This window comes from Bufo gargarizans, chromosome 2 (assembly GCF_014858855.1).
Source record: "Bufo gargarizans isolate SCDJY-AF-19 chromosome 2, ASM1485885v1, whole genome shotgun sequence".
Classification (NCBI taxonomy): domain Eukaryota; kingdom Metazoa; phylum Chordata; class Amphibia; order Anura; family Bufonidae; genus Bufo; species Bufo gargarizans.
Genome location: NC_058081.1, coordinates 567,112,966 through 567,139,850, shown reverse-complemented (window position 1 = coordinate 567,139,850; position 26,885 = coordinate 567,112,966). Strand labels below are relative to the sequence as shown.

Sequence of the window (26,885 nt, the reverse complement as noted above, 5' to 3'; positions counted from 1 at the left end):
ACCTCTTGGCTGCTTCTTTAATTAGTGCTCTCCTTGCTTGGGCTGTCAGTTTAAGTGGACAGCCATGTCTTGGTAGGTTTGCTCTTCACAGCTCCATGACATGTTCAGAACTTGGGATATTTTTTTTATAACCTAACCCTGCTTGACACTTCTCCACGACTTTATCCATAACCTGTCTAGTGTGTTCCTTGGTTTGCATGATGCTGCTCACTAGTGCTTGACCACTAATGTTCTCTAAAAAAAAAACTCTGGAGCCTTCACAGAACAGCTGTTGTTAAACTTAGAATAAATTACACACATGTGGACTCTATTTTGTAATTAGATAACTTTTGAAGGCCATTGGCTACACTGGATTTTATTAAGTGGTATCAGAGTACAGGGGGCTGCATACAAATGCACACCACAATTTTAAGATTTTCATTTATTAAAAAAATGTATTTTCTTTTAACTTCACACATACTTACTACTTTGTGTTGGCCTATCACATAAAATACCAATAAAATACATTTAAGTTTGTCGGTGTAACATGAAAAAAATTAAAGGGGTAGGAATACTTTTTCAAGGCACTATATATCTGTAGCCTTCAGTGCACTGAGATGGCTTAGAAGTATTAAATGTGTAAAAGTAAGCAATAGTCTCTGCAGTTCTGAACATATGTTCCCCTAATTCCTAGAGACAGTATGGCATGGAGTGATGTCAATAGAAGCAATATATCTCAACACGCCTATGCCTCCATAATCAGAGGCCTATGGTAGCAGAGTTAGCGCAAAATGTCCGTCGCCTCTTTTGCATGCCGTATCCTTGTGCCAGTGTATTTTATGGCTATTAATGCACTAATAAAAAAAAACATTTTATCATTGGTGAGTGGCACATTTTATCTCACTGAAGTTGTATCTACAGACAGTCCTGGTAATTTATGGCTGTCCTGGGTCAAAAATAGGTGTGACTTTTGTAGGCCCTAGCCATAAATGAGTGTTCCTGGGTGGGTTTGGTGCATTTACAGGGTGGGGATTTCATGTCCCAAATTTGCCAGCAACAATATTGGTAAGTATGATGTATGTATGGCCTATTCTGTACACAAAAAAAGCTAGGTCACAGTAGAATATGTGGAAATTAATACTATTCTTGTTGACTTTGGTTATCTGAAAAAATGCAGTTTTATATCTGAACGTATGTCTATATATTATGAGTATGTCATTCTTGTTTTACCGTGCCCAGGGAAACATGATGTCAAGGAATCCAAGAAAACATCACCCAAGGTGTCAAAGACTCGTCGAGCACCAGCTTCTCTTGCTCATGATTGTGAGAAGGAGAATACACCACAGAACAAAGGTTGTAACCGCTCAAGAATATTGGTGCTGACCCTTGAGAGTAAAGTTGGCTGTACACATGACATTAAAGTCACCCAACAATCTAAATTGTGGGGCTTCCCAAACTTGCTCTAGATGCTAGCAGATATAGGGACTGATTTCAAGATGGGTATGGCAGATGCCTAAAGGGTTTGTTATGTTTCAGGAGGAAGCCAGACAACACAAAAAATCTGCCTGCTGTAAAGAACTGGTAAATACTTACCTAATAGATCCCACGCTGTCACTATGGTTCTCCTGGCTGGACTTACCTGGCTACATTCAGGTTGAAAAACACATGACAGCTGCAGCCAATAACTGGCCTCAGTGGTGCATCAGAGAAGACCAATGATTTGCTGCAGTGGTTATGTGTTGTCGACATGATGTCACTGCTGTAGCTGATGCCGAGCGGAGAGAACCAGAGCAGCAGCATGGGATCTGTTAGGTAAGTACTTTTCTTACCAGTTCTTTGCAGCAGGTGGAGTCCAAGGGTTGTCTGATTTCTTCCTGAAACTGGACAAGCCCTTTAATTCCCTCTCCCCATTTAAATAAACACACACTTGGCCAAGATGAGAGTGCATGTCATTGGTGGAGTGAGGAGATAGCATATCCCGTGTGTATAGTCAGGCTAAAAACCAAGAAATCATAACATTGTGACGTCTTCCAATTGAAATTTTTGTGCAGGCGTTGATATACAACCTCAAGATTCCATTCAAGAAATAACATCTGATAAGCTGGTTGCTTTTAAGAATTCCAGTGATGAAGAGAATTCAGTGAGTGTAGGGAACAGAACAGTTCCTCCTGCTCCTGTGAAACAACGCCATAAAAAGAAGCCACAGAAAACAGGTATATGTCAGTATGTGAACGTATCCCTTTAACATCAGTATTATAAGTGAGCAATGTGAGAGGCCTAAAGATAGACGTGGGAATGTCCGTTGTGGAGATGGCCATGTTGTAGCCATTCTAGTATCCTATTCACTGTCCAGGAGCGAATGACAAAAAAAACATGTAGTTGTGAGTAGTGTCCCACTGTATCAAAGTTTTGGCCTGTAGTTTTGTAGATACATTTTCTAATCAACCTATAGGACACATTTGATAGAGACAAGCAGTGTGTTTTCCTAGTTTGAAGACTATTTGAAGAAAAGTTGACAATCATTCTACAAGGGTATCTTAAAATTCTTACATAATAATATTCAAAGAGAACCCTAAATTAAAAGAATGCTGCAACTGAGGTGAGGTTTACTCATAATGTTCAAATTCTAGTGAAAGTCGCTATTAGAAAATCTAGTTAGATGCAATTGTTATCTGACCTTCATAGCAATTTTTGCCTCATCCATTCAGATGGTCCAGTGCAAACAATAAGAAAAAGGGACTCTTCCTTTTGAGCTATAGAAATCATGGACATTCATCATATTGGCATGGAAATCCATTTTAACACTATCCTAATTATTTTTCTTCATGGTGACCTCAGTAAAATCCAGAAGAAGACATATTTCCAATGAAGGAGATACTAACGGAACAGAAGACAATGACTTTGATGAAGATTCTGATATCCTTAGCAGTGTGGTTTATACAAGACCAATGTCTTCTTTGAGTAAGGTAAGTTTTGAAGAGAAACACATGCTGGAAATGATCATGGTATGGTAGCCTAACCTGAGTTACTTCTTGTAAAACTAGGAGGAAGACTCACCGATTGCTGCACCTCTTGAAATTGATGATTTGAAAGACTTTGCTTTACGCCCAGCTCCCCAAAGTATGACTTTGCAGTGCCGCATCACTAGGGACAAAAAGGGAGTAGACAGAGGACTTTACCCTACCTACTACCTTCATCTAGAGAGAGTTGATGGGAAAAGAGTAAGTAAAGAAATACAAGTTTTTTCCTTATGTTCTTCTGTTATTTCTTTGAGCATCCAACCAATGTTATACTAGATGCAATATTGATTATGGCTCATTCATTCATTCATGTTGCTTGTAGAGCACCAACATATTCTGCAGAACTGTGCAAAGCTTGCCATCACTCACATCAGTCCCTGTCCCCAATGGAAAAATCGAATTTCCCTATCCAATTTAATTAACCTACCAGTTTAATTATGGAGTGTGGAAGGAAACAATTGTACGTGGAGCTAAGGCTACTTTCGCACACATGTGTTTCTATTTTTCGGTATTGAGGTCTGTCATAGGGTTTTAATACCGGAAAAAACAATTCCATTTTGTCCCCATTAATTGTCAATGGGGACAAAATGTAACTGAGCAGAATGGAATGCTCCAAAATGCATTCTGTTCTGTTTGGTTGCGTTCTCATAACGGAGAGCAAACTGCAGCATGCTTCGGTTTTCTTTCCGTCATGGGATGCTGAGCAAAACTAATCCGTCATGATCCAAAATGCAAGTCAATGGGGACGGATCCGTTTAACTCTGAAACTATCTGACACAATAGAAAACGGATCCGTCCCCCATTGACTTTCAATGGAGTTCATGACGGATCCGTCTTGGCTATGTTAAAGATAATACAACCGGATCTGTTCATAACGGCTGCAGATGGTTGTATTATCAGTAACGGAATCGTTTTTGCTGAGCCCTGCTAGTGTGAAAGTAGCCTAACCCCTGCAAACACAAAGAGAACACTCAAACACCATGCAAAATGTATCCTTAGTCAGATTCTAACCCATGAACCAAATGCTGCCATGCATCGGTGCTTACCACAGAGCCTCTGTATAAAAAAATCATGTTGAGAGATGTTTAAAAAAATGGCATTTTTCTTCATATAGATTTGGGTGTAGGTCCACATTCATAGCCTTTTATGTAAAGACTCTACTGTAGAATGAGTACAACCCATTTGGGTTGGAGACTCAATATAATTCTACACCATGCAGTTCAAGTGTATGGTAGCTTGCTGTCCCCTCCTCATTTGGAACAGATTTTTATTCAGAACTTGGAATATAATAGCACATCCCTAATATCTGCTTTTAATAGCTTTTCCTCATGGCTGGAAGAAAGAGGAAGAAAAGCAAAACCTCCAATTATCTCATCTCAGTGGATCCCACAGACCTCTCACGAGGAGGAGAAAGTGTGATTGGAAAAGTCAGGTAACTGATAATATGTTCAACTTAGGGTACATATAGAGGTACATAAGGGTATTTGATGTCTGTGCTCAATATATGACTATAAGCAGAAACCGTGTATTTGCAGGGTTTCTGACCCATGTATGCCCCAAAAGAAGCAACGGTTGTGCAAATTTGAGGGGCACGCCAGCCCATAGGGTGGACTCAGGGTTTCTAATCCTACTCCATATCTCCCCTAGGCTGTGGCTGCCGTGGATTAAGGGGTGCACCCTTTCCTCAACTCAGGCACATCCTAGGTTCTGGGGTCTCTTGAATGGTGGTGGCTAGGTTGCCCTTGATGGTGAATGAGTGGCAGGGTGCAAAGCAGGAAGACAGTGTAGGCGCTGGTGGATGATGGAGGCAAGGACCAGGCTCCCTGGGCTATAGCAAACAACAGTCTTATTACTGGAGATGATGAGTGACACAGTGCAAATTTAAGTAGTAGGCCCAGTTCTCAAATATTTCACTAGGTAGATGTTTCCCAAGCAGCTTTATACTGGGGATAGGCAATATGATGGTCCCTCTAAGTCTCTCTCTAGGTATACCATGCATTCCTCCCAATTGACCAAAGGCATGTAAGTCCTTGCTCTATTTTTCTGCAGTTCCCAACTGCGGAGTGCAGTCCTAGATCGGATGGCAAGTCTATCTCAGTAGTGTGATGGGTGTCTGAAACAAAATACCCCAAAATTACAAGCAGTAAAGTCTATAGCCGTACACGTGCATTACCTTTACTAGCTTTAATATTTCCATATGATCTGCACTGGCAATTTAACGTAATTTGAGGAAAAGGACTTCTGATACCTTGTGAAGATCCAGCGGCGCTCAGGAGTGGTATACAGATAAGGACAAAATGTAATTTTCTATTTGACTGTACTAGCTTTAATGTCCATGCACTGTCCCTTTAATGGTTCTACACCATCTGTAGTAGTCTGTTCTTTTACTCAGTGGTTAGCTCTTGGCATAGTTGGTTTTCTGGCAGCCTTCACTCACAGTGATGGTGTCTCACTGAAGAAGAATTCTTTTCTTGGCTTACTTGGCAGTAGCACACACAAAACAGGTCTTCACTCTGGCTTGCTTACCAAAAGACTCCTTCACTAGCCAGGGGAGAGTGGGTCCAGTCCACCACCCGACAACTGTTACTACGGCTGCCAGTTAACAAATTTCTCCCATACATGGCCTTTTTGGATTACATAATGCATAAGGAATTACATTAACTATTTGTTATGAACCACAGTGTTAATCCTTTTAGCAGTAAACCATTTGATAACCTAGCAGTGAACCACTGGGTCACTTCAGTTGTTTGAGAGAAATTCACTCAATAGGCATTTCTGTCCTGAGGGGAAAATCCTGGAATAATAATGTGGGGCTGATTTACATATTTTTTTCTATGTGGCACCATGTTTTCTATGTATGCCATTGACAATTAATATGAATCATGACAGCAAAGATCTATTGTAATGACATCAGCTTTATTTATTGGACACAACCTGCATTATATCATAGTCTGTATTTAGTACTCTGTTGGTTGTCATTGGAAACAATAAGCAGGCTTGTTCACCGAGCTCCTATAATGCAGGGGACAGTTAGGTACTTCTGTATTTGAATAATGTATAGGACTTGGTATAAATGCTAAACATTGCAGAATGCAAAACACCAGGCTGGACACAGATTTCACCTATGTATCCTTCATAAGATTACATGTGATTATGACCCTTGGTTTGTTCTCTCTATTGCTGTACCTACAGCCCATGAATACTTACCCAAATTCCTAAATTTTATAGGTCAAACATGCTTGGAACCAAGTTCACGATATTTGACAATGGAGTAAACCCTGACAAGCAACCCTTTGTGCAGGAGAGGGAATCCCTCCGCCAGGAATTGGTGTCTGTATCTTATGTAAGTGACAAGCCCATGGAATATTTTACTTGGGAAACTGAACTAGGCAATGAATACACAGTATATAACAACATCCTCTTCAATCCACAAAATGCAATTAATCAATTTACAGATTATTTTCATTGATTCATTGACATCAAAATACAAATATGATGGATGGATTCTGATTTGCAAAAATTAGGAACCTCTTCCTCCTCTAGGTGGCGCTTTTCATATTTACGTACATTGTGGCTCCTGCTCATATCTATAGGAGTAATAAAAGTAGTAGCTAAATGATGACATTGGGGTGAGGAAGTGCTGCCAGAATTGCTGGGACCGGACTATGAGACCTCTGTGCTGAAAGAACCAAGCACTGATATTTAAAGCACAGTTATGGCTATTAATTATAGTCAGATTATTTTTTACTATATCTTATTAGAGGAAAGTGAAATCTTCCTGAGCCTACAGCGGCCTGTAGTTCTCCTTCCCTGCCTGTAGGCTGTCTGTAAATGTTCAAGATCTCCCTCAGTCACCAAACTTCTGTCTAGTGTAAAACATTAAAAAGAACAGAAGAGGGGAGGAGGGGGATGCGGCTGCAGACATACGATTGGCTCAAAACTTCTCAATTTAATGTAAAAAATAAAAATCTGATATCATATAGTACATGATAATCTCTTTCTAATTAACTTAAAACCAGCCATGTACCACGCATGGAACCAGAGATCTCTCCATTCATTTCTCCAATTACTCTGCTAGATTTATTTCAAGCTGGCTGCTTACGGGTCGTATACTTTTTCAGAGGGTGCCCTCTCTACTGCAGGTGGTGGCAGTTGAAGAATAGAACTGAGCATGTGTTTCCATCTCAGTGAGGAGGACACACAAATTAGAAAAAGAGAAAACTGTCACAGCCTTTGGTTTGCACTGTGACACTGTTGCCACACTTGCGGTTGCTCGCGGCAACGTGTTGCTGTTAGAGCATGCGGTGGCAGTGTCTTGGCCTTCTGGGTGATTGCCATGACATGGTTGCCACGCATGCTGCTGCCGGTGGTAACATGTGGTTTGGTATGCATGTGTGTGCACTTCCCCTTTAAGTGGCTTCCTTCCTCTGTCTGGTGTTGGAAGGGTTAACACCCTTCCTAGTGTTTTGTGGACACTGGGTTTATGTGTGTGTGGTTGTGGCCGCTTGGGCTATTTAGCCTCTGCTAGATGCCTGAAGCTTTGGTGTATGCTGGTGGTTCACTGTTCCTGGCTTTTACCATCTGTCCAGTGAGGGCCACCCTTGTGGTCATTGATGTTATTATGGTGTCTCTTATCCTTCTTATCTTTTGGTTTGCGTAGGTCATGTTCAGGGTGTTGTATGTCTTGTGTTGTGTTACATGGCTGGTGATGTTTGGTGTCCAGCATGTTTGCTAGACATTCCCCCGTCTCACGTTTATTGCAGCTATGGGTGTCCTGGGTTCCTGTATGGTTGTGGTGTGTGCTGTGTCCTTTAATGTTGGTGTGGACAGCAGCACTTGTGCACGGGTTCCAGTCAGTGTGTCTGTGGCAGGTAAGCGTGTTATGGGTTTCGCTTACCTGCCAACTCCATTTGCTGTATGTGTTACCCTCTCCTTGCAGCCTGGCTTCAGATAGAGACTCCTGTTCCTTCACGACTGGGATGAACAGGTTGTCTCTTCCTGGCTCCTTGGTGAGGGCTTTCCAGGGCGACTCAGTGTCTCTAGGAATCCAGAGTATGAGCCGTCCTACCATCGGGGTCCTCTCATACGGTGAGGAGTCAGGGAGAGGATTAGAGACGCTGTAGGAGGTGACCTGCTCCTTAATTACTCCTTTTGGCCAGGCTGATACCCTTTTACCCTTTGAAACCGCACGGTGGGGGGTTTCCCCCGCTCCCCACCGTGACAAAAACAGCAGGTGGCGCCATACTGATAGATTTCAGTGAATAACTCGTGGCTATACTGGATGTTTAATTACATTAATTAAGTATTCAGATCCAGGTGCTGGTTTGAAACATTTAGAATATTTTTCATTGGACAACGCCTTTAATTAAAATTAAAAACATGTTTAGTTTGTCTTCCCAATTTAATCAGGTTATCTCATGAAAATGACATTGTCTCCAAAGGCAGCTTCATGCCAATCAGTTACAACCTACTGGGGATCCAAGTATACATGAGATTAAAAACACACGTATTCAGGAATGTGTGCAGGAGGCCTAACTTTCTAAAAGTACAGTATAACAAAAACCATATATGTTTGGTATCTCCATAATCATACTGACCCACACAATAAAGATACAATGTAAATTCCACTGTGCAGTGAACACCATAAACACAAAACCTTAAAAACAATAGTGGAACTGCAAACATCTTTTTTTTACAAGTTATACAATTCACTTGTTGCCATTAAAAGATACAACTTGCTCTGCATAAAAAAAGTCCTCATATGTCTATGCCAACAGAAAACTGAAATGTTACGGTTTTGGAAATGTGGAGATAAAAAAGGCAAAAGTCATTTTGGTCTAAATGGTCTTCTTAGCAAAGCTCTGACTGGGTCTGTCTTCAGTCTTCAGCTTTGTTTTTTATTCAGTGCTGAAGACGCCTGTGTGTAACACGTGAGATAGGCAGTGATAATTAGGGCACATGTACATAGTCAGGGACTGAGGTAGTGACAAGAGGCAGGGTGGATGCCTCTGCATGTTACGCACAGGCGTCTTCAGCGCTCAGTGAAATGCTGAAGACAGACTCTCCTTAGAAACGCTGTTAGATCTTTCCCGAAGCTGGAAGACTCTTTACTGAACTGTAAATAAAACTACAGTTACACTTCTAAGTACCAAATTAGACTGCACCCTTAAGGGGTTAATAAAGCAAAGTGTAACATCCTAAGCATTCTGTGACTTACGGTATAATACGGCCACTAATATTTACCATAATAGCACTGCTACCTGCTATTACATCCAGTGGGCATATATTAGGCACTTCTTAAGTGCATGTTTATAGGTATGATCCTTTTCTCTTAATATCTGTGGTATTAACCAGTTTATTACATGTCAGCATTGTGAAATCAACCTCAAAATGCCCTTTACCCATTACAGATTGACGACTTATATCAAAGGTTGAATAGAAGAATGGAGAAAGAACTTTGAAATGTGCTGATCTCACATCAAGCTGGTGAAATATTACAAGTGGAGATCATGATAGCTTGTGTTTAATCTTTTTCCTTATCTTTCAAACAGGAAACCAATGTTTTGGGATTCAGAGGACCCCGGAAAATGGCTGTCATTATTCCTTTGATGAACCAGGACTGTGAGAGAGTATGCATAAGGCCACGCAACGTGAGTCTCTTGGAATTGTTCTACATTTCTCATGGTTCAAGCATATTTGATTGTGGATTTTGTTGTTACATTTTTGGGTCAGGGGAAGAGATGACTTCAGTCTCCAAAAGTGTAAGGCTGTCTTTATTGAACCGGTACTTTTGTCAGATTTGACATTTACTGCATGCTGATATACACGGGACATGCCATAGTTTAAGTCAGTAAAGCACCCTTAAAAAATGATCGTCTCCTTAATTTCACTGGAAAGGCCATGTACATGTATGTTTGGTCATTCTCCTCTGAATTCAGTGAGAGTTGTAGGAATCCAAATCTATGAACATTTAAGGTTTTGATTACTCCAAGAAAATTCGACAGAGGGGGATATTCTTGAATGGTGGCCATGGGGTAGAGTCCTCATCACTGCCATGAGTAGTTATTACAAAGCTCCATTTGATGGGCTGTTGGGAGCTCCCACCATTGTCTTGATAATGCAGAGAAGGAGGAGGTTGCCATAATAGCCATGGAGAATTTGAACACCTCCGCCTCGTTATTTGAAAGCTTCTGGTTCATAAATAGTGGCCTTCTGCTTTAAAGATGCATTCTTGTCAAGCAGCTTACATTCTTGTGTTCTCTTTTCTCTATATGAAGGAACATGAGACCCTTTTAGCTCGGTTTCAGAATGGAAATATGGAGAATATTTCAGTTCTCCACAACAAAGCACCATCATGGAATGAGGAGACTCAGTCCTACGTTCTGAACTTCCATGGACGTGTCACCCAGGCCTCTGTGAAGAACTTCCAGATAATAAATGATGATGACCGTAAGTTCTTAGACACGTATTATTGGGTACTCGCTATAGCCTTCAGAGATAGAATTTTGGTTCCATATGACGGCTTGTGTTATAAAGTAGGACCCGTGAAATCACATCATTCAGCTATACCTAGTGCAGCCCCAAAGCAGATGTTCTCTTTCACCACCTTTTTTGTGATCACGTAGCTGTACTTTATCTGAAACCTTTTTAATGAGTGTTTTTTCTGATGCAGCGGAGCACATTGTCATGCAGTTTGGACGTGTCGCAGAGGATGTTTTCACCATGGATTTCAGCTATCCGCTGTGCGCCCTACAAGCGTTTTCCATCTGTCTGTCCAGTTTCGACAGCAAACTTGCCTGCGAGTAGAGTTTGAATAACACATCAAAGTAGGCTGCATATGGAAACTAAAGGGGACTGTCAACAGGCTTATGCTGCCAGAGGTAGCCCTGGCATTCATGGGCACCAGGCTCCCCCCAGATGAATGACAGATTTGCTGTATATAGGGAAAAGGCTGCCAATCCACAGTGGAGGGATAGCTGAGCTGGCAGGTCATGGATGGCGAAGACTACAGAAAGCATGCATTACCAGTGCCTGCCTCCTGCTGACCTTGAGAAAACAACTGCACAAAACAAAATGACCGCTGGTGAAATCTAAGGGGAGATTTATCAAACTGGTGTAAAGTAGAACTGCAATCAAATTCCACCTTTCATTTTGGAAAGCTCCTTTGTAAAATGAAAGGTGGAATCTGATTGGTTGCTATGGGCAACTAAGCCAGTTCTACTTTACACCAGTTTGATAATTAACCCCCTATGTCTCTGCCACTAGTTTATGCTTAAATTGGTGACATTTTCCCGTTAAATATGACCTGACTGCCCTCCTGACATGTCTATTTTAGTAAATACATTTATTCCCCTTAAAATGGCATATGCAGTGTGCAGTTCCTCTTATTCATCCTGAAAATGCATGAATTAAATTGACAATTGGGTGTTACCATTCCCCTTGGAGTGTGTCTCTATATAGTCTAACATTGCAACATTGTCCTGTAAGTGTTGACAGTGTTGTATTGCAGGTACAGTGACAAGGGGAACAGTAACACTTATCAAGTTACAGTATTTATACATTTCCAAGAGGTATAACAGAGGAGCAGCACAATATGGATAAGATACCCCAGCATTGATATTGCATGAGTAATACAAGTGTTTACTAATAAAGACCTATGAAGAAAACAGACACGTCCTCTTTAAAGGGTTTGTCCACTTCTCTTATATAGATGGCCTTTCCTCAGGACACCGATACTCCGCCGCCCCACCGATAAGCTGTTCTGGAGTAGCTTCTTCATTGTGTAGTGGATGGAACTGGATAAAGCAGTGCTGCTCTCATTGAAGTGAATAGGCCATATTAAAGGAGTGGACAACTGCTTTAAAGCGGTTTTCTGGGACCGTCAACTGTTAAGGTGAAGGCCCCTGGCCTGCATCACCTCTTGAAACAGTCATACTTGTTCCTCACAGCTCCGCTTCTGCACGCTGGTGTCCAGCCCTATGCCAACTGTCCCCCGGCTTGCTTCCTTCTCGCTGGGGCGTGTGCAAGGTCATATGTGACCCTCTGGCCTCAGCGGTGACATGTCACTTGGGGATTTGTCACTGCTGCGGACGGATCACGGACCTAATCAAGTTGAATTGATCTTGATCTGTTGCGGCAGCCGCACTGATGGTGCCCGTGCATTGGGGACAGCAAATTGCGGCCCCCAATGCATTGAACAGCCGAACAACGGTCGTGTGAATGAGCCCTAGCAGTTTATATTCCCAGAAAACCCCTTTAAGATTCACTTCTCTTTTTTTTTTTTCTAAGGAGGTTTCCAGGCCTGAAACACCTAAGACTATTTTCCCAAATGTTCAGAACTTTTCAAATAAACTTTATAATATACTCACCAGTAACATTTTGCTCGGGTTATACCCCTCTCTGTCAGTCACCGAGGTCCCCAAACACTTCTTGTTGTCATCACTGGGCAATGACTTGAGATGTCTCTATGGACAACTTGTCACAAAACTGGGCAGTGATTGGCTACCACAGTCATGTGACATTAAACAATGCCAGATGGCAACAATAATATTCTCAGTGGTTCGAAAATCCCTTTAAAGGGAACCTGTCACCTGGATTTTGTGTATAGAGCTGAGGACATGGGCTGCTAGATGGCCACTAGCACATCCGCAATACCCAGTCCCCATAGCTCTGTGTGCTTTTATTGTGTAAAAAAACCTATTTAATACATATGCAAATTAACCTAAGATGAGTCAGAGCTTGAAAATATGACTCTTCTCTGGTCACACAAGTAAGATATGACTCTTTTATGTTAATTTGCATATGTATCAAATCGTTTTTTTTTACACAATGAAAGCACACAGAGCTATGGGGACTGGATATTGCGGATGTGCTAGCGGCCATCTAGCAACCGATGTTCTCAGCTCTGTACCCAAAATCCAGGTGACAGGTTCCCTTTAAGCAGAGACACGATTATATAATGTGTATATACGGTACTCTGCCTCTGACAATAAAAACCTGAATTTTGTAATAAACGAATAAAGCTTACCCAAGTATTGTACTGGTCTTTACTGTGTAAATGTATTTGGCTGCCACATGGAGAACAGAGAAGAACACAATTTGGATACTTTCCAGGCCACAGCTCACAATCTGCGATGACAGTGGATCGCAGTGCGGTATTGCATAAAATCACATGGGTATGTGCTGTTATATGTTCTGCTCCGTTCTCATACCGGAGAGCAAACTGCAGCATGTTGCGGTTAGCGTTCCGTGCTGGGATGCGGAGCAAGAAGGATCCGTCATGACCCACAATGCAAGTCAATGGGGACGAATCCGTTTCCTCTGACACAATAGAAAACTGATCCGTCCCCCACTGACTGTCAGTGGAGTTCATGACGGATCCGTTTTGGCAATGGTAAAGATAATACAACTGGATCCATTCATAACGGATGCAGACGGTTGTATTATCAGTACCAGAAGCGTTTTTGCTGAACCCTGCCGGATCCAGCAAAAACGCTAGTGTGAAAGTAGCCTTAGGCCTCTTTCACACGGGCGTCAGTTTTTTTGCCCGGATAAGAGGCGGGTGCGTTGTGGGAAAATGCGTGATTTTTCCGCCCGAGTTCAAAACATTAAAACATTGTAATGTGTTTTGCACCCGTGTGAGAAAAATCGCGCATGTTTGGTACCCAAACCCGAACTTCTTCACAGAAGTTCGGGCTTGGGATTGATGTTCTGAAGATTGTATTATTTTCCCTTATAACATTGTTATAAGGGAAAATAATAGCATTCTGAATACAGAATGCATAGTATAATAGGGCTGGAGGGGTTAAAAAAAAATAAAAAAAAGTTAACTCACCTTCTCCTCTTGATCGCGTAGTTCCCGGTCTCTTTACTTCTTGAATGAGCTGTGGGCTAAATGACCTAGCAACTATGTGCGAAAATCGCACTGCATCCGCACTTCCTTGCGGATGCTATGCGATTTTCACGCACCCCATTCATTTCTATGGGGCCTGTGTTGCGTGAAAATCGCACAATATAGAGCATGCTGCGATTTTCACTCAATGCACAAGTTATGCGTGAAAATCACCGCTGTGTGGGAGGAGTCAGCAGCTCGGGGATCTACATAAGCCCCGCCCACACAGTGCTGCAGAGCGATCTGTATCTGCAGGGGAGAGAAGACTGTGAACTTCAGGAGTGGGACAAGGTGGGTAGGTACTGAGTTTTTTTTTATTTAACAGAGGGGGCACAGAGGGCATTTCAACCATGGAGGGGGCACAGAGGACAACATTTCTACAAAGGGGGCACAGAGGGCATTACTACTACAAAGGGGCCACAGAGGGCATTATTACTGCTACAAATGGGGCACAGAGGGCATTATTACTACTACAAAGAGGGCACAGAGGGCATTATTACTACAAAGGGGGCATCATAATGCCATCCACAGATCCCCCCCAATATCATAATGCCATCCACAGACCCCCCCCCCCCATCATAATGCCATCCACAGCTTCCCCCATAACAGTGCCATCCACAGATCCCCCACATAACAGTGCCATCCACAAATCCCCCACCCCATATCAGTGCATCATCCACAGATCCCCCATTATAGTGTCATGCACAGACCACCATTAGTTCAAACCCACCAAAAGCACAACTTTTGGTTAAAAATATTATTTTTTCCTATTTTCCTCCTCAAAAACCTAGGTGCGTCTTATAGGGCGAAAAATACGGTACTATAGGGCATTGCAAAACTGGAGAGAGGCTTAGACCTCACTGTGCAGGCACTGACTGGGGTCAGTGAAATGGAGGGGGGTGGAGGAGGGCAAGATCAGGACAATCAGGTGAGCAGTTGGGTTAATGTAGGAAGAAGGGGTAGAGGGAAAAGTGCCAGGGAGGCTAGTTCGGAGCTGAAATACCTAGTAAATATGCCTGTTTGGCTGATATTAGGGCCAGCAACACTGCAGCAGGGCTCCTAGCAACCAGGAGGATAACCGTTGCAGGAAGGATGGGAAAAAGAGTGCAGCAAAGGTTAGACAGATGCTGGTGATATGGGACTCTATTATTAGGAGGACAGACAGGGTCACCTGTCACCGAGACTGTGAATGCCGAACAGTGTGTTGTCTGCCGGGTGCTCGGGTTCGGCATATTGCGGATCGGATTGACAGATTGCTGGGTGGGGCTGGGGAAGACCCGGCGGTCATGGTACACATTGGCACCAATTACAAAGTAAGGGGAAGTTGGAAGGTCCTTAAAAATGATTTTAGGAAGCTGGTGCAGGAAGGAAGGGTTTGGGTTCATGGAGAACTGGGCCGACTTCTCTGTCAGTTACAGGCTCTACAGTAGGGACAGGCTGCGCCTTAATGGGCAGGGTGGACGGGGTCATTCTAATGCAGTTTGGACGTGTCGCAGAGGATGTTTTCACCATGGATTTCAGCTATCCGCTGTGCGCCCTACAAGCGTTTTCCATCTGTCTGTCCAGTTTCGACAGCAAACTTGCCTGCGAGTAGAGTTTGAATAACACATCAAAGTAGGCTGCATATGGAAACTAAAGGGGACTGTCAACAGGCTTATGCTGCCAGAGGTAGCCCTGGCATTCATGGGCACCAGGCTCCCCCCAGATGAATGACAGATTTGCTGTATATAGGGAAAAGGCTGCCAATCCACAGTGGAGGGATAGCTGAGCTGGCAGGTCATGGATGGCGAAGACTACAGAAAGCATGCATTACCAGTGCCTGCCTCCTGCTGACCTTGAGAAAACAACTGCACAAAACAAAATGACCGCTGGTGAAATCTAAGGGGAGATTTATCAAACTGGTGTAAAGTAGAACTGCAATCAAATTCCACCTTTCATTTTGGAAAGCTCCTTTGTAAAATGAAAGGTGGAATCTGATTGGTTGCTATGGGCAACTAAGCCAGTTCTACTTTACACCAGTTTGATAATTAACCCCCTATGTCTCTGCCACTAGTTTATGCTTAAATTGGTGACATTTTCCCGTTAAATATGACCTGACTGCCCTCCTGACATGTCTATTTTAGTAAATACATTTATTCCCCTTAAAATGGCATATGCAGTGTGCAGTTCCTCTTATTCATCCTGAAAATGCATGAATTAAATTGACAATTGGGTGTTACCATTCCCCTTGGAGTGTGTCTCTATATAGTCTAACATTGCAACATTGTCCTGTAAGTGTTGACAGTGTTGTATTGCAGGTACAGTGACAAGGGGAACAGTAACACTTATCAAGTTACAGTATTTATACATTTCCAAGAGGTATAACAGAGGAGCAGCACAATATGGATAAGATACCCCAGCATTGATATTGCATGAGTAATACAAGTGTTTACTAATAAAGACCTATGAAGAAAACAGACACGTCCTCTTTAAAGGGTTTGTCCACTTCTCTTATATAGATGGCCTTTCCTCAGGACACCGATACTCCGCCGCCCCACCGATAAGCTGTTCTGGAGTAGCTTCTTCATTGTGTAGTGGATGGAACTGGATAAAGCAGTGCTGCTCTCATTGAAGTGAATAGGCCATATTAAAGGAGTGGACAACTGCTTTAAAGCGGTTTTCTGGGACCGTCAACTGTTAAGGTGAAGGCCCCTGGCCTGCATCACCTCTTGAAACAGTCATACTTGTTCCTCACAGCTCCGCTTCTGCACGCTGGTGTCCAGCCCTATGCCAACTGTCCCCCGGCTTGCTTCCTTCTCGCTGGGGCGTGTGCAAGGTCATATGTGACCCTCTGGCCTCAGCGGTGACATGTCACTTGGGGATTTGTCACTGCTGCGGACGGATCACGGACCTAATCAAGTTGAATTGATCTTGATCTGTTGCGGCAGCCGCACTGATGGTGCCCGTGCATTGGGGACAGCAAATTGCGGCCCCCAATGCATTGAACAGCCGAACAACGGTCGTGTGAATGAGCCCTAGCAGTTTATATTCCCAGAAAACCCCTTTAAGATTCACTTCTCTTTTTTTTTTTTCTAAGGAGGTTTCCAGGCCTGAAACACCTAAGACTATTTTCCCAAATGTTCAGAACTTTTCAAATAAACTTTATAATATACTCACCAGTAACATTTTGCTCGGGTTATACCCCTCTCTGTCAGTCACCGAGGTCCCCAAACACTTCTTGTTGTCATCACTGGGCAATGACTTGAGATGTCTCTATGGACAACTTGTCACAAAACTGGGCAGTGATTGGCTACCACAGTCATGTGACATTAAACAATGCCAGATGGCAACAATAATATTCTCAGTGGTTCGAAAATCCCTTTAAAGGGAACCTGTCACCTGGATTTTGTGTATAGAGCTGAGGACATGGGCTGCTAGATGGCCACTAGCACATCCGCAATACCCAGTCCCCATAGCTCTGTGTGCTTTTATTGTGTAAAAAAACCTATTTAATACATATGCAAATTAACCTAAGATGAGTCAGAGCTTGAAAATATGACTCTTCTCTGGTCACACAAGTAAGATATGACTCTTTTATGTTAATTTGCATATGTATCAAATCGTTTTTTTTTACACAATGAAAGCACACAGAGCTATGGGGACTGGATATTGCGGATGTGCTAGCGGCCATCTAGCAACCGATGTTCTCAGCTCTGTACCCAAAATCCAGGTGACAGGTTCCCTTTAAGCAGAGACACGATTATATAATGTGTATATACGGTACTCTGCCTCTGACAATAAAAACCTGAATTTTGTAATAAACGAATAAAGCTTACCCAAGTATTGTACTGGTCTTTACTGTGTAAATGTATTTGGCTGCCACATGGAGAACAGAGAAGAACACAATTTGGATACTTTCCAGGCCACAGCTCACAATCTGCGATGACAGTGGATCGCAGTGCGGTATTGCATAAAATCACATGGGTATGTGCTGTTATATGTTCTGCTCCGTTCTCATACCGGAGAGCAAACTGCAGCATGTTGCGGTTAGCGTTCCGTGCTGGGATGCGGAGCAAGAAGGATCCGTCATGACCCACAATGCAAGTCAATGGGGACGAATCCGTTTCCTCTGACACAATAGAAAACTGATCCGTCCCCCACTGACTGTCAGTGGAGTTCATGACGGATCCGTTTTGGCAATGGTAAAGATAATACAACTGGATCCATTCATAACGGATGCAGACGGTTGTATTATCAGTACCAGAAGCGTTTTTGCTGAACCCTGCCGGATCCAGCAAAAACGCTAGTGTGAAAGTAGCCTTAGGCCTCTTTCACACGGGCGTCAGTTTTTTTGCCCGGATAAGAGGCGGGTGCGTTGTGGGAAAATGCGTGATTTTTCCGCCCGAGTTCAAAACATTAAAACATTGTAATGTGTTTTGCACCCGTGTGAGAAAAATCGCGCATGTTTGGTACCCAAACCCGAACTTCTTCACAGAAGTTCGGGCTTGGGATTGATGTTCTGAAGATTGTATTATTTTCCCTTATAACATGGTTATAAGGGAAAATAATAGCATTCTGAATACAGAATGCATAGTATAATAGGGCTGGAGGGGTTAAAAAAAAATAAAAAAAAGTTAACTCACCTTCTCCTCTTGATCGCGTAGTTCCCGGTCTCTTTACTTCTTGAATGAGCTGTGGGCTAAATGACCTAGCAACTATGTGCGAAAATCGCACTGCATCCGCACTTCCTTGCGGATGCTATGCGATTTTCACGCACCCCATTCATTTCTATGGGGCCTGTGTTGCGTGAAAATCGCACAATATAGAGCATGCTGCGATTTTCACTCAATGCACAAGTTATGCGTGAAAATCACCGCTGTGTGGGAGGAGTCAGCAGCTCGGGGATCTACATAAGCCCCGCCCACACAGTGCTGCAGAGCGATCTGTATCTGCAGGGGAGAGAAGACTGTGAACTTCAGGAGTGGGACAAGGTGGGTAGGTACTGAGTTTTTTTTTATTTAACAGAGGGGGCACAGAGGGCATTTCAACCATGGAGGGGGCACAGAGGACAACATTTCTACAAAGGGGGCACAGAGGGCATTACTACTACAAAGGGGCCACAGAGGGCATTATTACTGCTACAAATGGGGCACAGAGGGCATTATTACTACTACAAAGAGGGCACAGAGGGCATTATTACTACAAAGGGGGCATCATAATGCCATCCACAGATCCCCCCCAATATCATAATGCCATCCACAGACCCCCCCCCCCATCATAATGCCATCCACAGCTTCCCCCATAACAGTGCCATCCACAGATCCCCCACATAACAGTGCCATCCACAAATCCCCCACCCCATATCAGTGCATCATCCACAGATCCCCCATTATAGTGTCATGCACAGACCACCATTAGTTCAAACCCACCAAAAGCACAACTTTTGGTTAAAAATATTATTTTTTCCTATTTTCCTCCTCAAAAACCTAGGTGCGTCTTATAGGGCGAAAAATACGGTACTATAGGGCATTGCAAAACTGGAGAGAGGCTTAGACCTCACTGTGCAGGCACTGACTGGGGTCAGTGAAATGGAGGGGGGTGGAGGAGGGCAAGATCAGGACAATCAGGTGAGCAGTTGGGTTAATGTAGGAAGAAGGGGTAGAGGGAAAAGTGCCAGGGAGGCTAGTTCGGAGCTGAAATACCTAGTAAATATGCCTGTTTGGCTGATATTAGGGCCAGCAACACTGCAGCAGGGCTCCTAGCAACCAGGAGGATAACCGTTGCAGGAAGGATGGGAAAAAGAGTGCAGCAAAGGTTAGACAGATGCTGGTGATATGGGACTCTATTATTAGGAGGACAGACAGGGTCACCTGTCACCGAGACTGTGAATGCCGAACAGTGTGTTGTCTGCCGGGTGCTCGGGTTCGGCATATTGCGGATCGGATTGACAGATTGCTGGGTGGGGCTGGGGAAGACCCGGCGGTCATGGTACACATTGGCACCAATTACAAAGTAAGGGGAAGTTGGAAGGTCCTTAAAAATGATTTTAGGAAGCTGGTGCAGGAAGGAAGGGTTTGGGTTCATGGAGAACTGGGCCGACTTCTCTGTCAGTTACAGGCTCTACAGTAGGGACAGGCTGCGCCTTAATGGGCAGGGTGGACGGGGTCATTCTAATAAGGGGGTAGATAGTGTAGATAGAGAGTGGGATATAGGAGGGGACAGTTGGGATTTAGTGGGGGCTGGGGTTAGTGAGGAAAGTAGGGAGAAGACTCGGCAGAATTTACACAGATGAAAAATAGAACTGCTAGTAACAAGAACCTGTTACATACAAACATCAACCAAGGTAACTCAAAAATCTTGGATATTCACTTTACAGGTAATAGTTAAAATATATTTTCACAAATGCCTAGAGGTCAAGCTGGAAAAATGGGGGAGCTGGAGGCTATGGTACTAGAAGAATACATAGATGTAGTTGGTGTGGTTGAGACATGGGATTCACAGAAGCACCACTTTTCTAAAACATAACCTTTAATAATATAATGTTAAAAGCCAATACACCCTTATAATCATAGAAAAGAATAATAATCGAAAAGAAAAACAAAACCTGATGTCAAGTTGCTATTCCAATGCCTAATGCTTGCAGGAAGGTAGGCAGATATGCATTAGGCCTTGGATGGGGGCGATATCCCTAGTGCTGGCCCTATTACTGCCACCCTGCCTGCAAACGGAATAGCCGCCCCGATAGCGGCGATCCCGTGTCTCGCGCCTCCTAATAGCCCTGGGATGACCCCAACACGGCAAGGATTCCAACAATGTGGAATTTATAGCCCTATATTTGGACCTGGACTAATCTAAGTACCAAAAATAACAAACACATACAAATTCCCAAGTGCGGTGACAGAAACCACCCTATACAGTTAGTGAAAATAAATAAACAATATAGAAACATTAGAATAGAGTGTCCATAGAAGTGTCCTATATCACCCCTACGCGTTTCGCCTGGTTAGTGTCAGGGGACATATCAGACTAAGAAGTATCTATCACCATAGGTAATCACCTGAGCACATCACAATACAGTATATACTATTCTGTTCCTGCCTTTTAAGAACGGCTCAGGTGACCGGTCATGTGATCGGCAGCAGGGTCACGTGGGAGCGACTGACGTCAGGCGGCACCCGGAAGTAGCGCTTAAAAGGTGAGGACGCCAGCAGCACTTTGCTGCTATATCTGCCTGAAATCCTAGCCACCGCTGCTCATCTGGGTGACATCCACGCTCCCACTGAGAACGCCCCCTGATATCGGAGGACACTGAAGGCCTGCCTTGTCATATCTTTTGGGCACACAATTACCGCTGACCATACCAGCGCTCATGAGATATGGATCCATGCTATGTGCTTTATATATTGACAACACAAGCGAAGATTGGCTAATGATTCATTAGTTGTATGGACATGTAGGCTCACTGGAACAGCTATAACAAGATATCAGTGTGTATTCCTGCTGTTCCATTTATATCTATGGGTGCTATCCAACTTGCTTAAGCCCAATGCAATGCTGTATGATACAGGTCCTTCTAAAAAAAATTGCATATTGTGATAAAGTTCATTATTTTCTGTAATGTACTGATAAACATTAGACTTTCATATATTTTAGATTCATTACACACCAACTGAAGTAGTTCAAACCTTTTATTGTTTTAATATTGATGATTTTGGCATACAGCTCATGAAAACCCAAAATTCCTATCTAAAAAAATTAGCATATTTCATCCGACCAATAAAAGAAAAGTGTTTTTAATACAAAAAAAGTCAACCTTCAAATAATTATGTTCAGTTATGCACTCAATACTTGGTTGGGAATCCTTTTGCAGAAATGACTGCTTCAATGCGGCGTGGCATGGAGGCAATCAGCCTGTGGCACTGCTGAGGTGTTATGGAGGCCCAGGATGCTTCGATAGCGGCCTTAAGCTCATCCAGAGTGTTGGGTCTTGCGTCTCTCAACTTTCTCTTCCCAATATCCCACAGATTCTCTATGGGGTTCAGGTCAGAAGAGTTGGCAGGCCAATTGAGCACAGTAATACCATGGTCAGTAAACCATTTACCAGTGGTTTTGGCACTGTGAGCAGGTGCCAGGTCGTGCTGAAAAATGAAATCTTCATCTCCATAAAGCTTTTCAGCAGATGGAAGCATGAAGTGCTCCAAAATCTCCTGATAGCTAGCTGCATTGACCCTGCCCTTGATAAAACACAGCGGACCAACACCAGCAGCTGACATGGCACCCCAGACCATCACTGACTGTGGGTACTTGACACTGGACTTCAGGCATTTTGGCATTTCCCTCTCCCCAGTCTTCCTCCAGACTCTGGCACCTTGATTTCCGAATGACATGCAAAATTTGCTTTCATCCGAAAAAAGTACTTTGGACCACTGAGCAACAGTCCAGTGCTGCTTCTCTGTAGCCCAGATCAGGCGCTTCTGCCGCTGTTTTTGGTTCAAAAGTGGCTTGACGTGGGGAATGCGGCACCTGTAGCCCATTTCCTGCACACGCCTGTACACGGTGGCTCTGGATGTTTCTACTCCAGACTCAGTCCACTGCTTCCGCAGGTCCCCCAAGGTCTGGAATCGGTCCTTCTCCACAATCTTCCTCAGGGTCCGGTCACCTCTTCTGGTTGTGCAGCGTTTTCTGCCACACTTTTTCCTTCCCACAGACTTCCCACTGAGGTGCCTTGATACAGCACTCTGGGAACAGCCTATTCGTTCAGAAATTTCTTTCTGTGTCTTACCCTCTTGCTTGAGGGTGTCCATGATGGCCTTCTGGACAGCAGTCAGGTCAGCAGTCTTACCCATGATTGCGGTTTTGAGTAATGAACCAGGCTGGGAGTTTTTAAAAGCCTCAGGAATCTTTTGCAGGTGTTTAGAGTTAATTAGTTGATTCAGATTATTAGGTTAATAGCTTGTTTAGTGAACCTTTTCATGATATGCTAATTTTTTGAGATAGGAATTTTGGGTTTTCATGAGCTGTATGCCAAAATCATCAATATTAAAACAATAAAAGGCTTGAACTACTTCAGCTGGTGTGTAATGAATCTAAAATATATGAAAGTCTAATGTTTATCAGTACATTACAGAAAATAATGAACTTTATCACAATATGCAAATTTTTTTTGAAGGACCTGTATATGTATATATATATATATATATATATATATATATATAATAAATGGGTGAATAAGTGAGGCACCCTGTGTTAACCCAGGCTCTGGATAGAAACTTGCACACTTTCTGGCTCTAGCTAAAGCACTAGTCAATGGTTCCAGTCATAGTCAGCCTTCATAATAGTGACTATGCCTCTATCTGATAAATATTAGCTTTTGCTTTACAGCTGTGACCTACTGAGTCTAAAATATCAGCCATTTAGTAGTGTTATCAAGTAGTCATCACTTATATTAGTGATCATTTTGCTACTAGAAAAGAAGAAATTTGTATATACTGTATTGTGATATGCTCAGGTGATTACCTTTGGTGATAGATACTTCTTAGTCTGATATGTCCCCTGATGAGCCTGACACCAACCAGGCGAAACGCGTAGGTACGATATAGGACACTTCTATGGACACTCTATTCTAATGTTTCTATATTGTTTATTTATTTTCACTAACTGTATAGGGTGGTTTCTGTCACCGCACTTGGGAATTTGTATGTGTTTGTTATTTTTGGTACTTATATTAGTCCAGGTCCAAATATAGGGCTATAAATTCCACATTGTTGGAATCCTTCCCGTGTTGGGGTCATCCAAGGGCTATTAGGAGGCGCGAGACACGGGATCGCCCCTATCGGGGCGGCTATTCCGTTTGCAGGCAGGGTGGCAGTAATAGGGACAGCACTAGGGATATCGCCCCCATCCAAGGCCTAATAGATATCTGCCTACCTTCCTGCAAGCATTCGGCATTGGAATAGCAACTTGACATCAGGTTTTGTTTATCTTTTTGATTATTATTCTTTTCTATGATTATAAGGGTGTATTGGCTTTTAACCTTATATTATTAAAGGTTATGTTTTAGAAAAGTGGTTCTTCTGTGAATCCTATTCAAATGACCACATTCTACTATAAATCCCCTGAACAGGGTTATATTAAATCTGTGAGTTGTGGTTGAGACATGGTTGGATTCTTCGCATAACTGGGCTGTAAATATTAAGGGTTTTACACTATTTAGGACAGACAGGGTCAATAGAAAAGGTGGTGGCGTGTGCATGTATGTGAGGAGTGATCTGAAGACAAGTGTGAAACAGGGCAATTGTGGGTGAGGATGGTGAGGATGTGGAAACCTTATGGGTGGAAGTTCAAATAATACTTGGTGTAATCTATAGACCCCCTAACATCACAGAGGAGATAGAAACTCAACTGTATAACCAAATAGAGCTGGTGGCACAGGCTGGTACAGTGGTCATAATGGGAGATTTTAACTTCCTAGACATTGACTGGGGTCATGGTTCTGCCTCAACCGCAAAGGGGAGAAGATTCCTCAACTTGCTGCAGGACCACTTTATGGGCCAGTTTGTAGAAGCTCCCATTAGGGGCGATGCTCTGTTGGATCTGGTAATCTCTAATGATGCAGAGCTTGTTGGAAATGTTACTGTTTGAGAAACACTAGATAATAGTGACCACAATATAATTATATTCCCCCTAAACTATAAGAAGCAAACTCTGTCAGGCAGAGCAAACACACTGAATTTTAAAAAGGCAGCATTTCAGGGCATAGACTGGGAGCAGCTACTGTCACATAATAAGGCCTCTTGCACAAGACCGTATGCCCTCCGAGACATACGGTCCGTGAGCAGTCGATATATGTCCCCGAGCGGCATTGATCGTTCGCACAGGAGTACACAGCATCATAGATTACAATGATGCTGTGCACGTCTGACTGCCCGGGGAATATTGTCCCGTACTCACATGATCTTATGATAGCCCCGGGCTCGGAAGGCATACGGTCATGTGCAAGAGGCCTAATACTGAGAATAAATCCACATTGAGTAATTGCACAAAAAAAATTATTCCTTTAACAAAGAGTATAAACGGCTAAAATTAAACCCCCTATGGTTTTCAGCTACTGTAAAAAGGGCAATAAAAGACAAAAAAAAGGGCATTTAAAAAATACAAATCTGAGGGGTCAGCTGTAGCGTTTGAAGATTACAAAGGGCTTAATAAAATCTGTAAAAAGGATATAAAATTAGCAAAAATACAAAACAAATGGAAGGTGACAAAAGACAGCAAAACAAATCCCCCAAAAATTCTTTAAATATTGTAGGAAGGCGCAAGGGTCCGTCATTGACGGAAGGTATGTGTCACCGAGATTCCTGGTCTCGGTGAGGTAAAAGCCAGTAATTTCATGTGTCAGCGGCAACTAGTGCTGGCTGACATAGTTTTGCTATTTAGTATCGCTGTAAAGCCGATCCGGGTCGGCTCGTGCTGGGAGCATCCAAAGTGCAGGGTGGGCGGCTTCTCCCCACGTTCCAGGCCGGGTCTTTGTTTGGGCTATAAAACACAGGCAGCACTGTCAGGTGGTAGGAATTTACTCCTCTCTGACAGTGAAGCTCTGTCTGTCTCTGTGTTGGGACCTGGGAGTTTGGGCCTGGGTAATGGCCTGCTAACTTGTTGACATGAGAGCATGTTGGTTTCTGCTATGTCCAAGTTCAATGAGCAGGAACGTGGGTGCAGTTACACAGACACCAATTATGCAGTGTGTCAGGATATGGGTGACGCCAATTGCAGCGTGCGCAGGGTATAGTCTCAGGGCCCTTTAAGGTGTTGCAACTCACGTACCAGGTTAGTGTTGCTAGTAGGAGTAATTGAGGGATTTGCAGCAATAATTGAGATCCAGACTTGGGATATAGTTCAAACTGGTCTTTACTCGATGCAGCTTTAATCCACATGAGGTACAGCAATAGTCTGAAGTCCCAGCAGGTATTGGCAATGTGTGGCAGGAATCTATATCTTCTGCTTCTATCTTGTGCCTGGAGCTCTCTGCAGGATAAGTCGTCTGCTTGTGGCTCTGTAATGTGCCAGGAATTAATATCAACTGCTCTCACTATCTTCTGCTGTATGGGGACTGACTAGCTGAGGAGGAATTTGGCTTTTCCTGGTCTCTGGGCGGTACTCACAGTTGTGCTCACAGGGTATGTTTCTTCCTGGAGTTCTGGAGGTGGCTGCTTGCTTGTCATCAGCTGAGGCTGAAGGGCTCAGACTGGGAATGATGATCTTTTGTCTCAGCCGAGACAAGATTCTGGCTTTGGATCCCTAGAACTGGGAGCTCCTACCAGCACAGCCTTCCCCTAGCAGGGGTGGCTGGCACACTAACTGAACTTCCTTCCCCACCCATGAGGCAGGATGTGGGAACATTCCACACCTCCTCAAAGAGGGGGGAGCTAAACTGGAATGTACTATTCCAGTCTAGATATGCTAAACTGAACTAAGTCTCTGCTAAACGCATTGCTGCCACCTGCTGGTGTACATGGAAATTACAGCAAAATATATTTAACAAGGATTATAATGTACATTAGTGAGGATGTGATGTTAAATTACACAGGATGATAATGCAGATACACTTTACAGGTTGTAGCGGGGTAAAAGAGTTTCGTAACATAACTCTGGTACATATTCCCCCTTACTTCGAGTTAAGGCGCCCTCGGCTTATGCTTAAGAGGGAGAGATACCAGCTCTGGGGTACCTAAATAAGTACAAAGTGCTGCATGTATTACATATAAAGACATACATAGACAAACATATAACGGCTAGCCCAAGGTTCCTGCCCCCATGAGTAGGGTGTCCAATACACAGTTTCCCTCTCTCGGTATAACCAGTGAACCAAATACTGCACTAAGCAAACATTACTGACTGACTTTGAAGTGTTCTGGATCCTTTAAACACCAAAGAAACCATTGGAATGTCTTTACTCCGTAATCCCACCATTATGTAATGGAATGCCCGCAAATGAAAGGGTGGCTTTATCCTGTATTCCC

At 43.3% G+C, this 26,885-nt stretch overlaps 1 protein-coding gene across 1 annotated transcript in view; it reads left to right on the top strand.

Annotated features, from left to right (window-relative positions):
- LOC122926721 (tubby protein-like) overlaps positions 1–12,588 on the top strand; it is a 65,673-nt gene extending 53,085 nt beyond the window's left edge. The window contains exons 7-15 of the mRNA XM_044278191.1: positions 1,219–1,332; positions 2,031–2,192; positions 2,818–2,945; positions 3,024–3,200; positions 4,319–4,431; positions 6,228–6,342; positions 9,551–9,649; positions 10,277–10,448; positions 10,672–12,588. Of these exons, the coding sequence (XP_044134126.1) occupies positions 1,219–1,332; positions 2,031–2,192; positions 2,818–2,945; positions 3,024–3,200; positions 4,319–4,431; positions 6,228–6,342; positions 9,551–9,649; positions 10,277–10,448; positions 10,672–10,805 (1,214 nt within the window). The 3' untranslated portion in view covers positions 10,806–12,588. The remainder of the gene's footprint in view (positions 1–1,218; positions 1,333–2,030; positions 2,193–2,817; positions 2,946–3,023; positions 3,201–4,318; positions 4,432–6,227; positions 6,343–9,550; positions 9,650–10,276; positions 10,449–10,671) is intronic.
- The last annotated feature ends 14,297 nt before the right edge of the window (positions 12,589–26,885 follow it).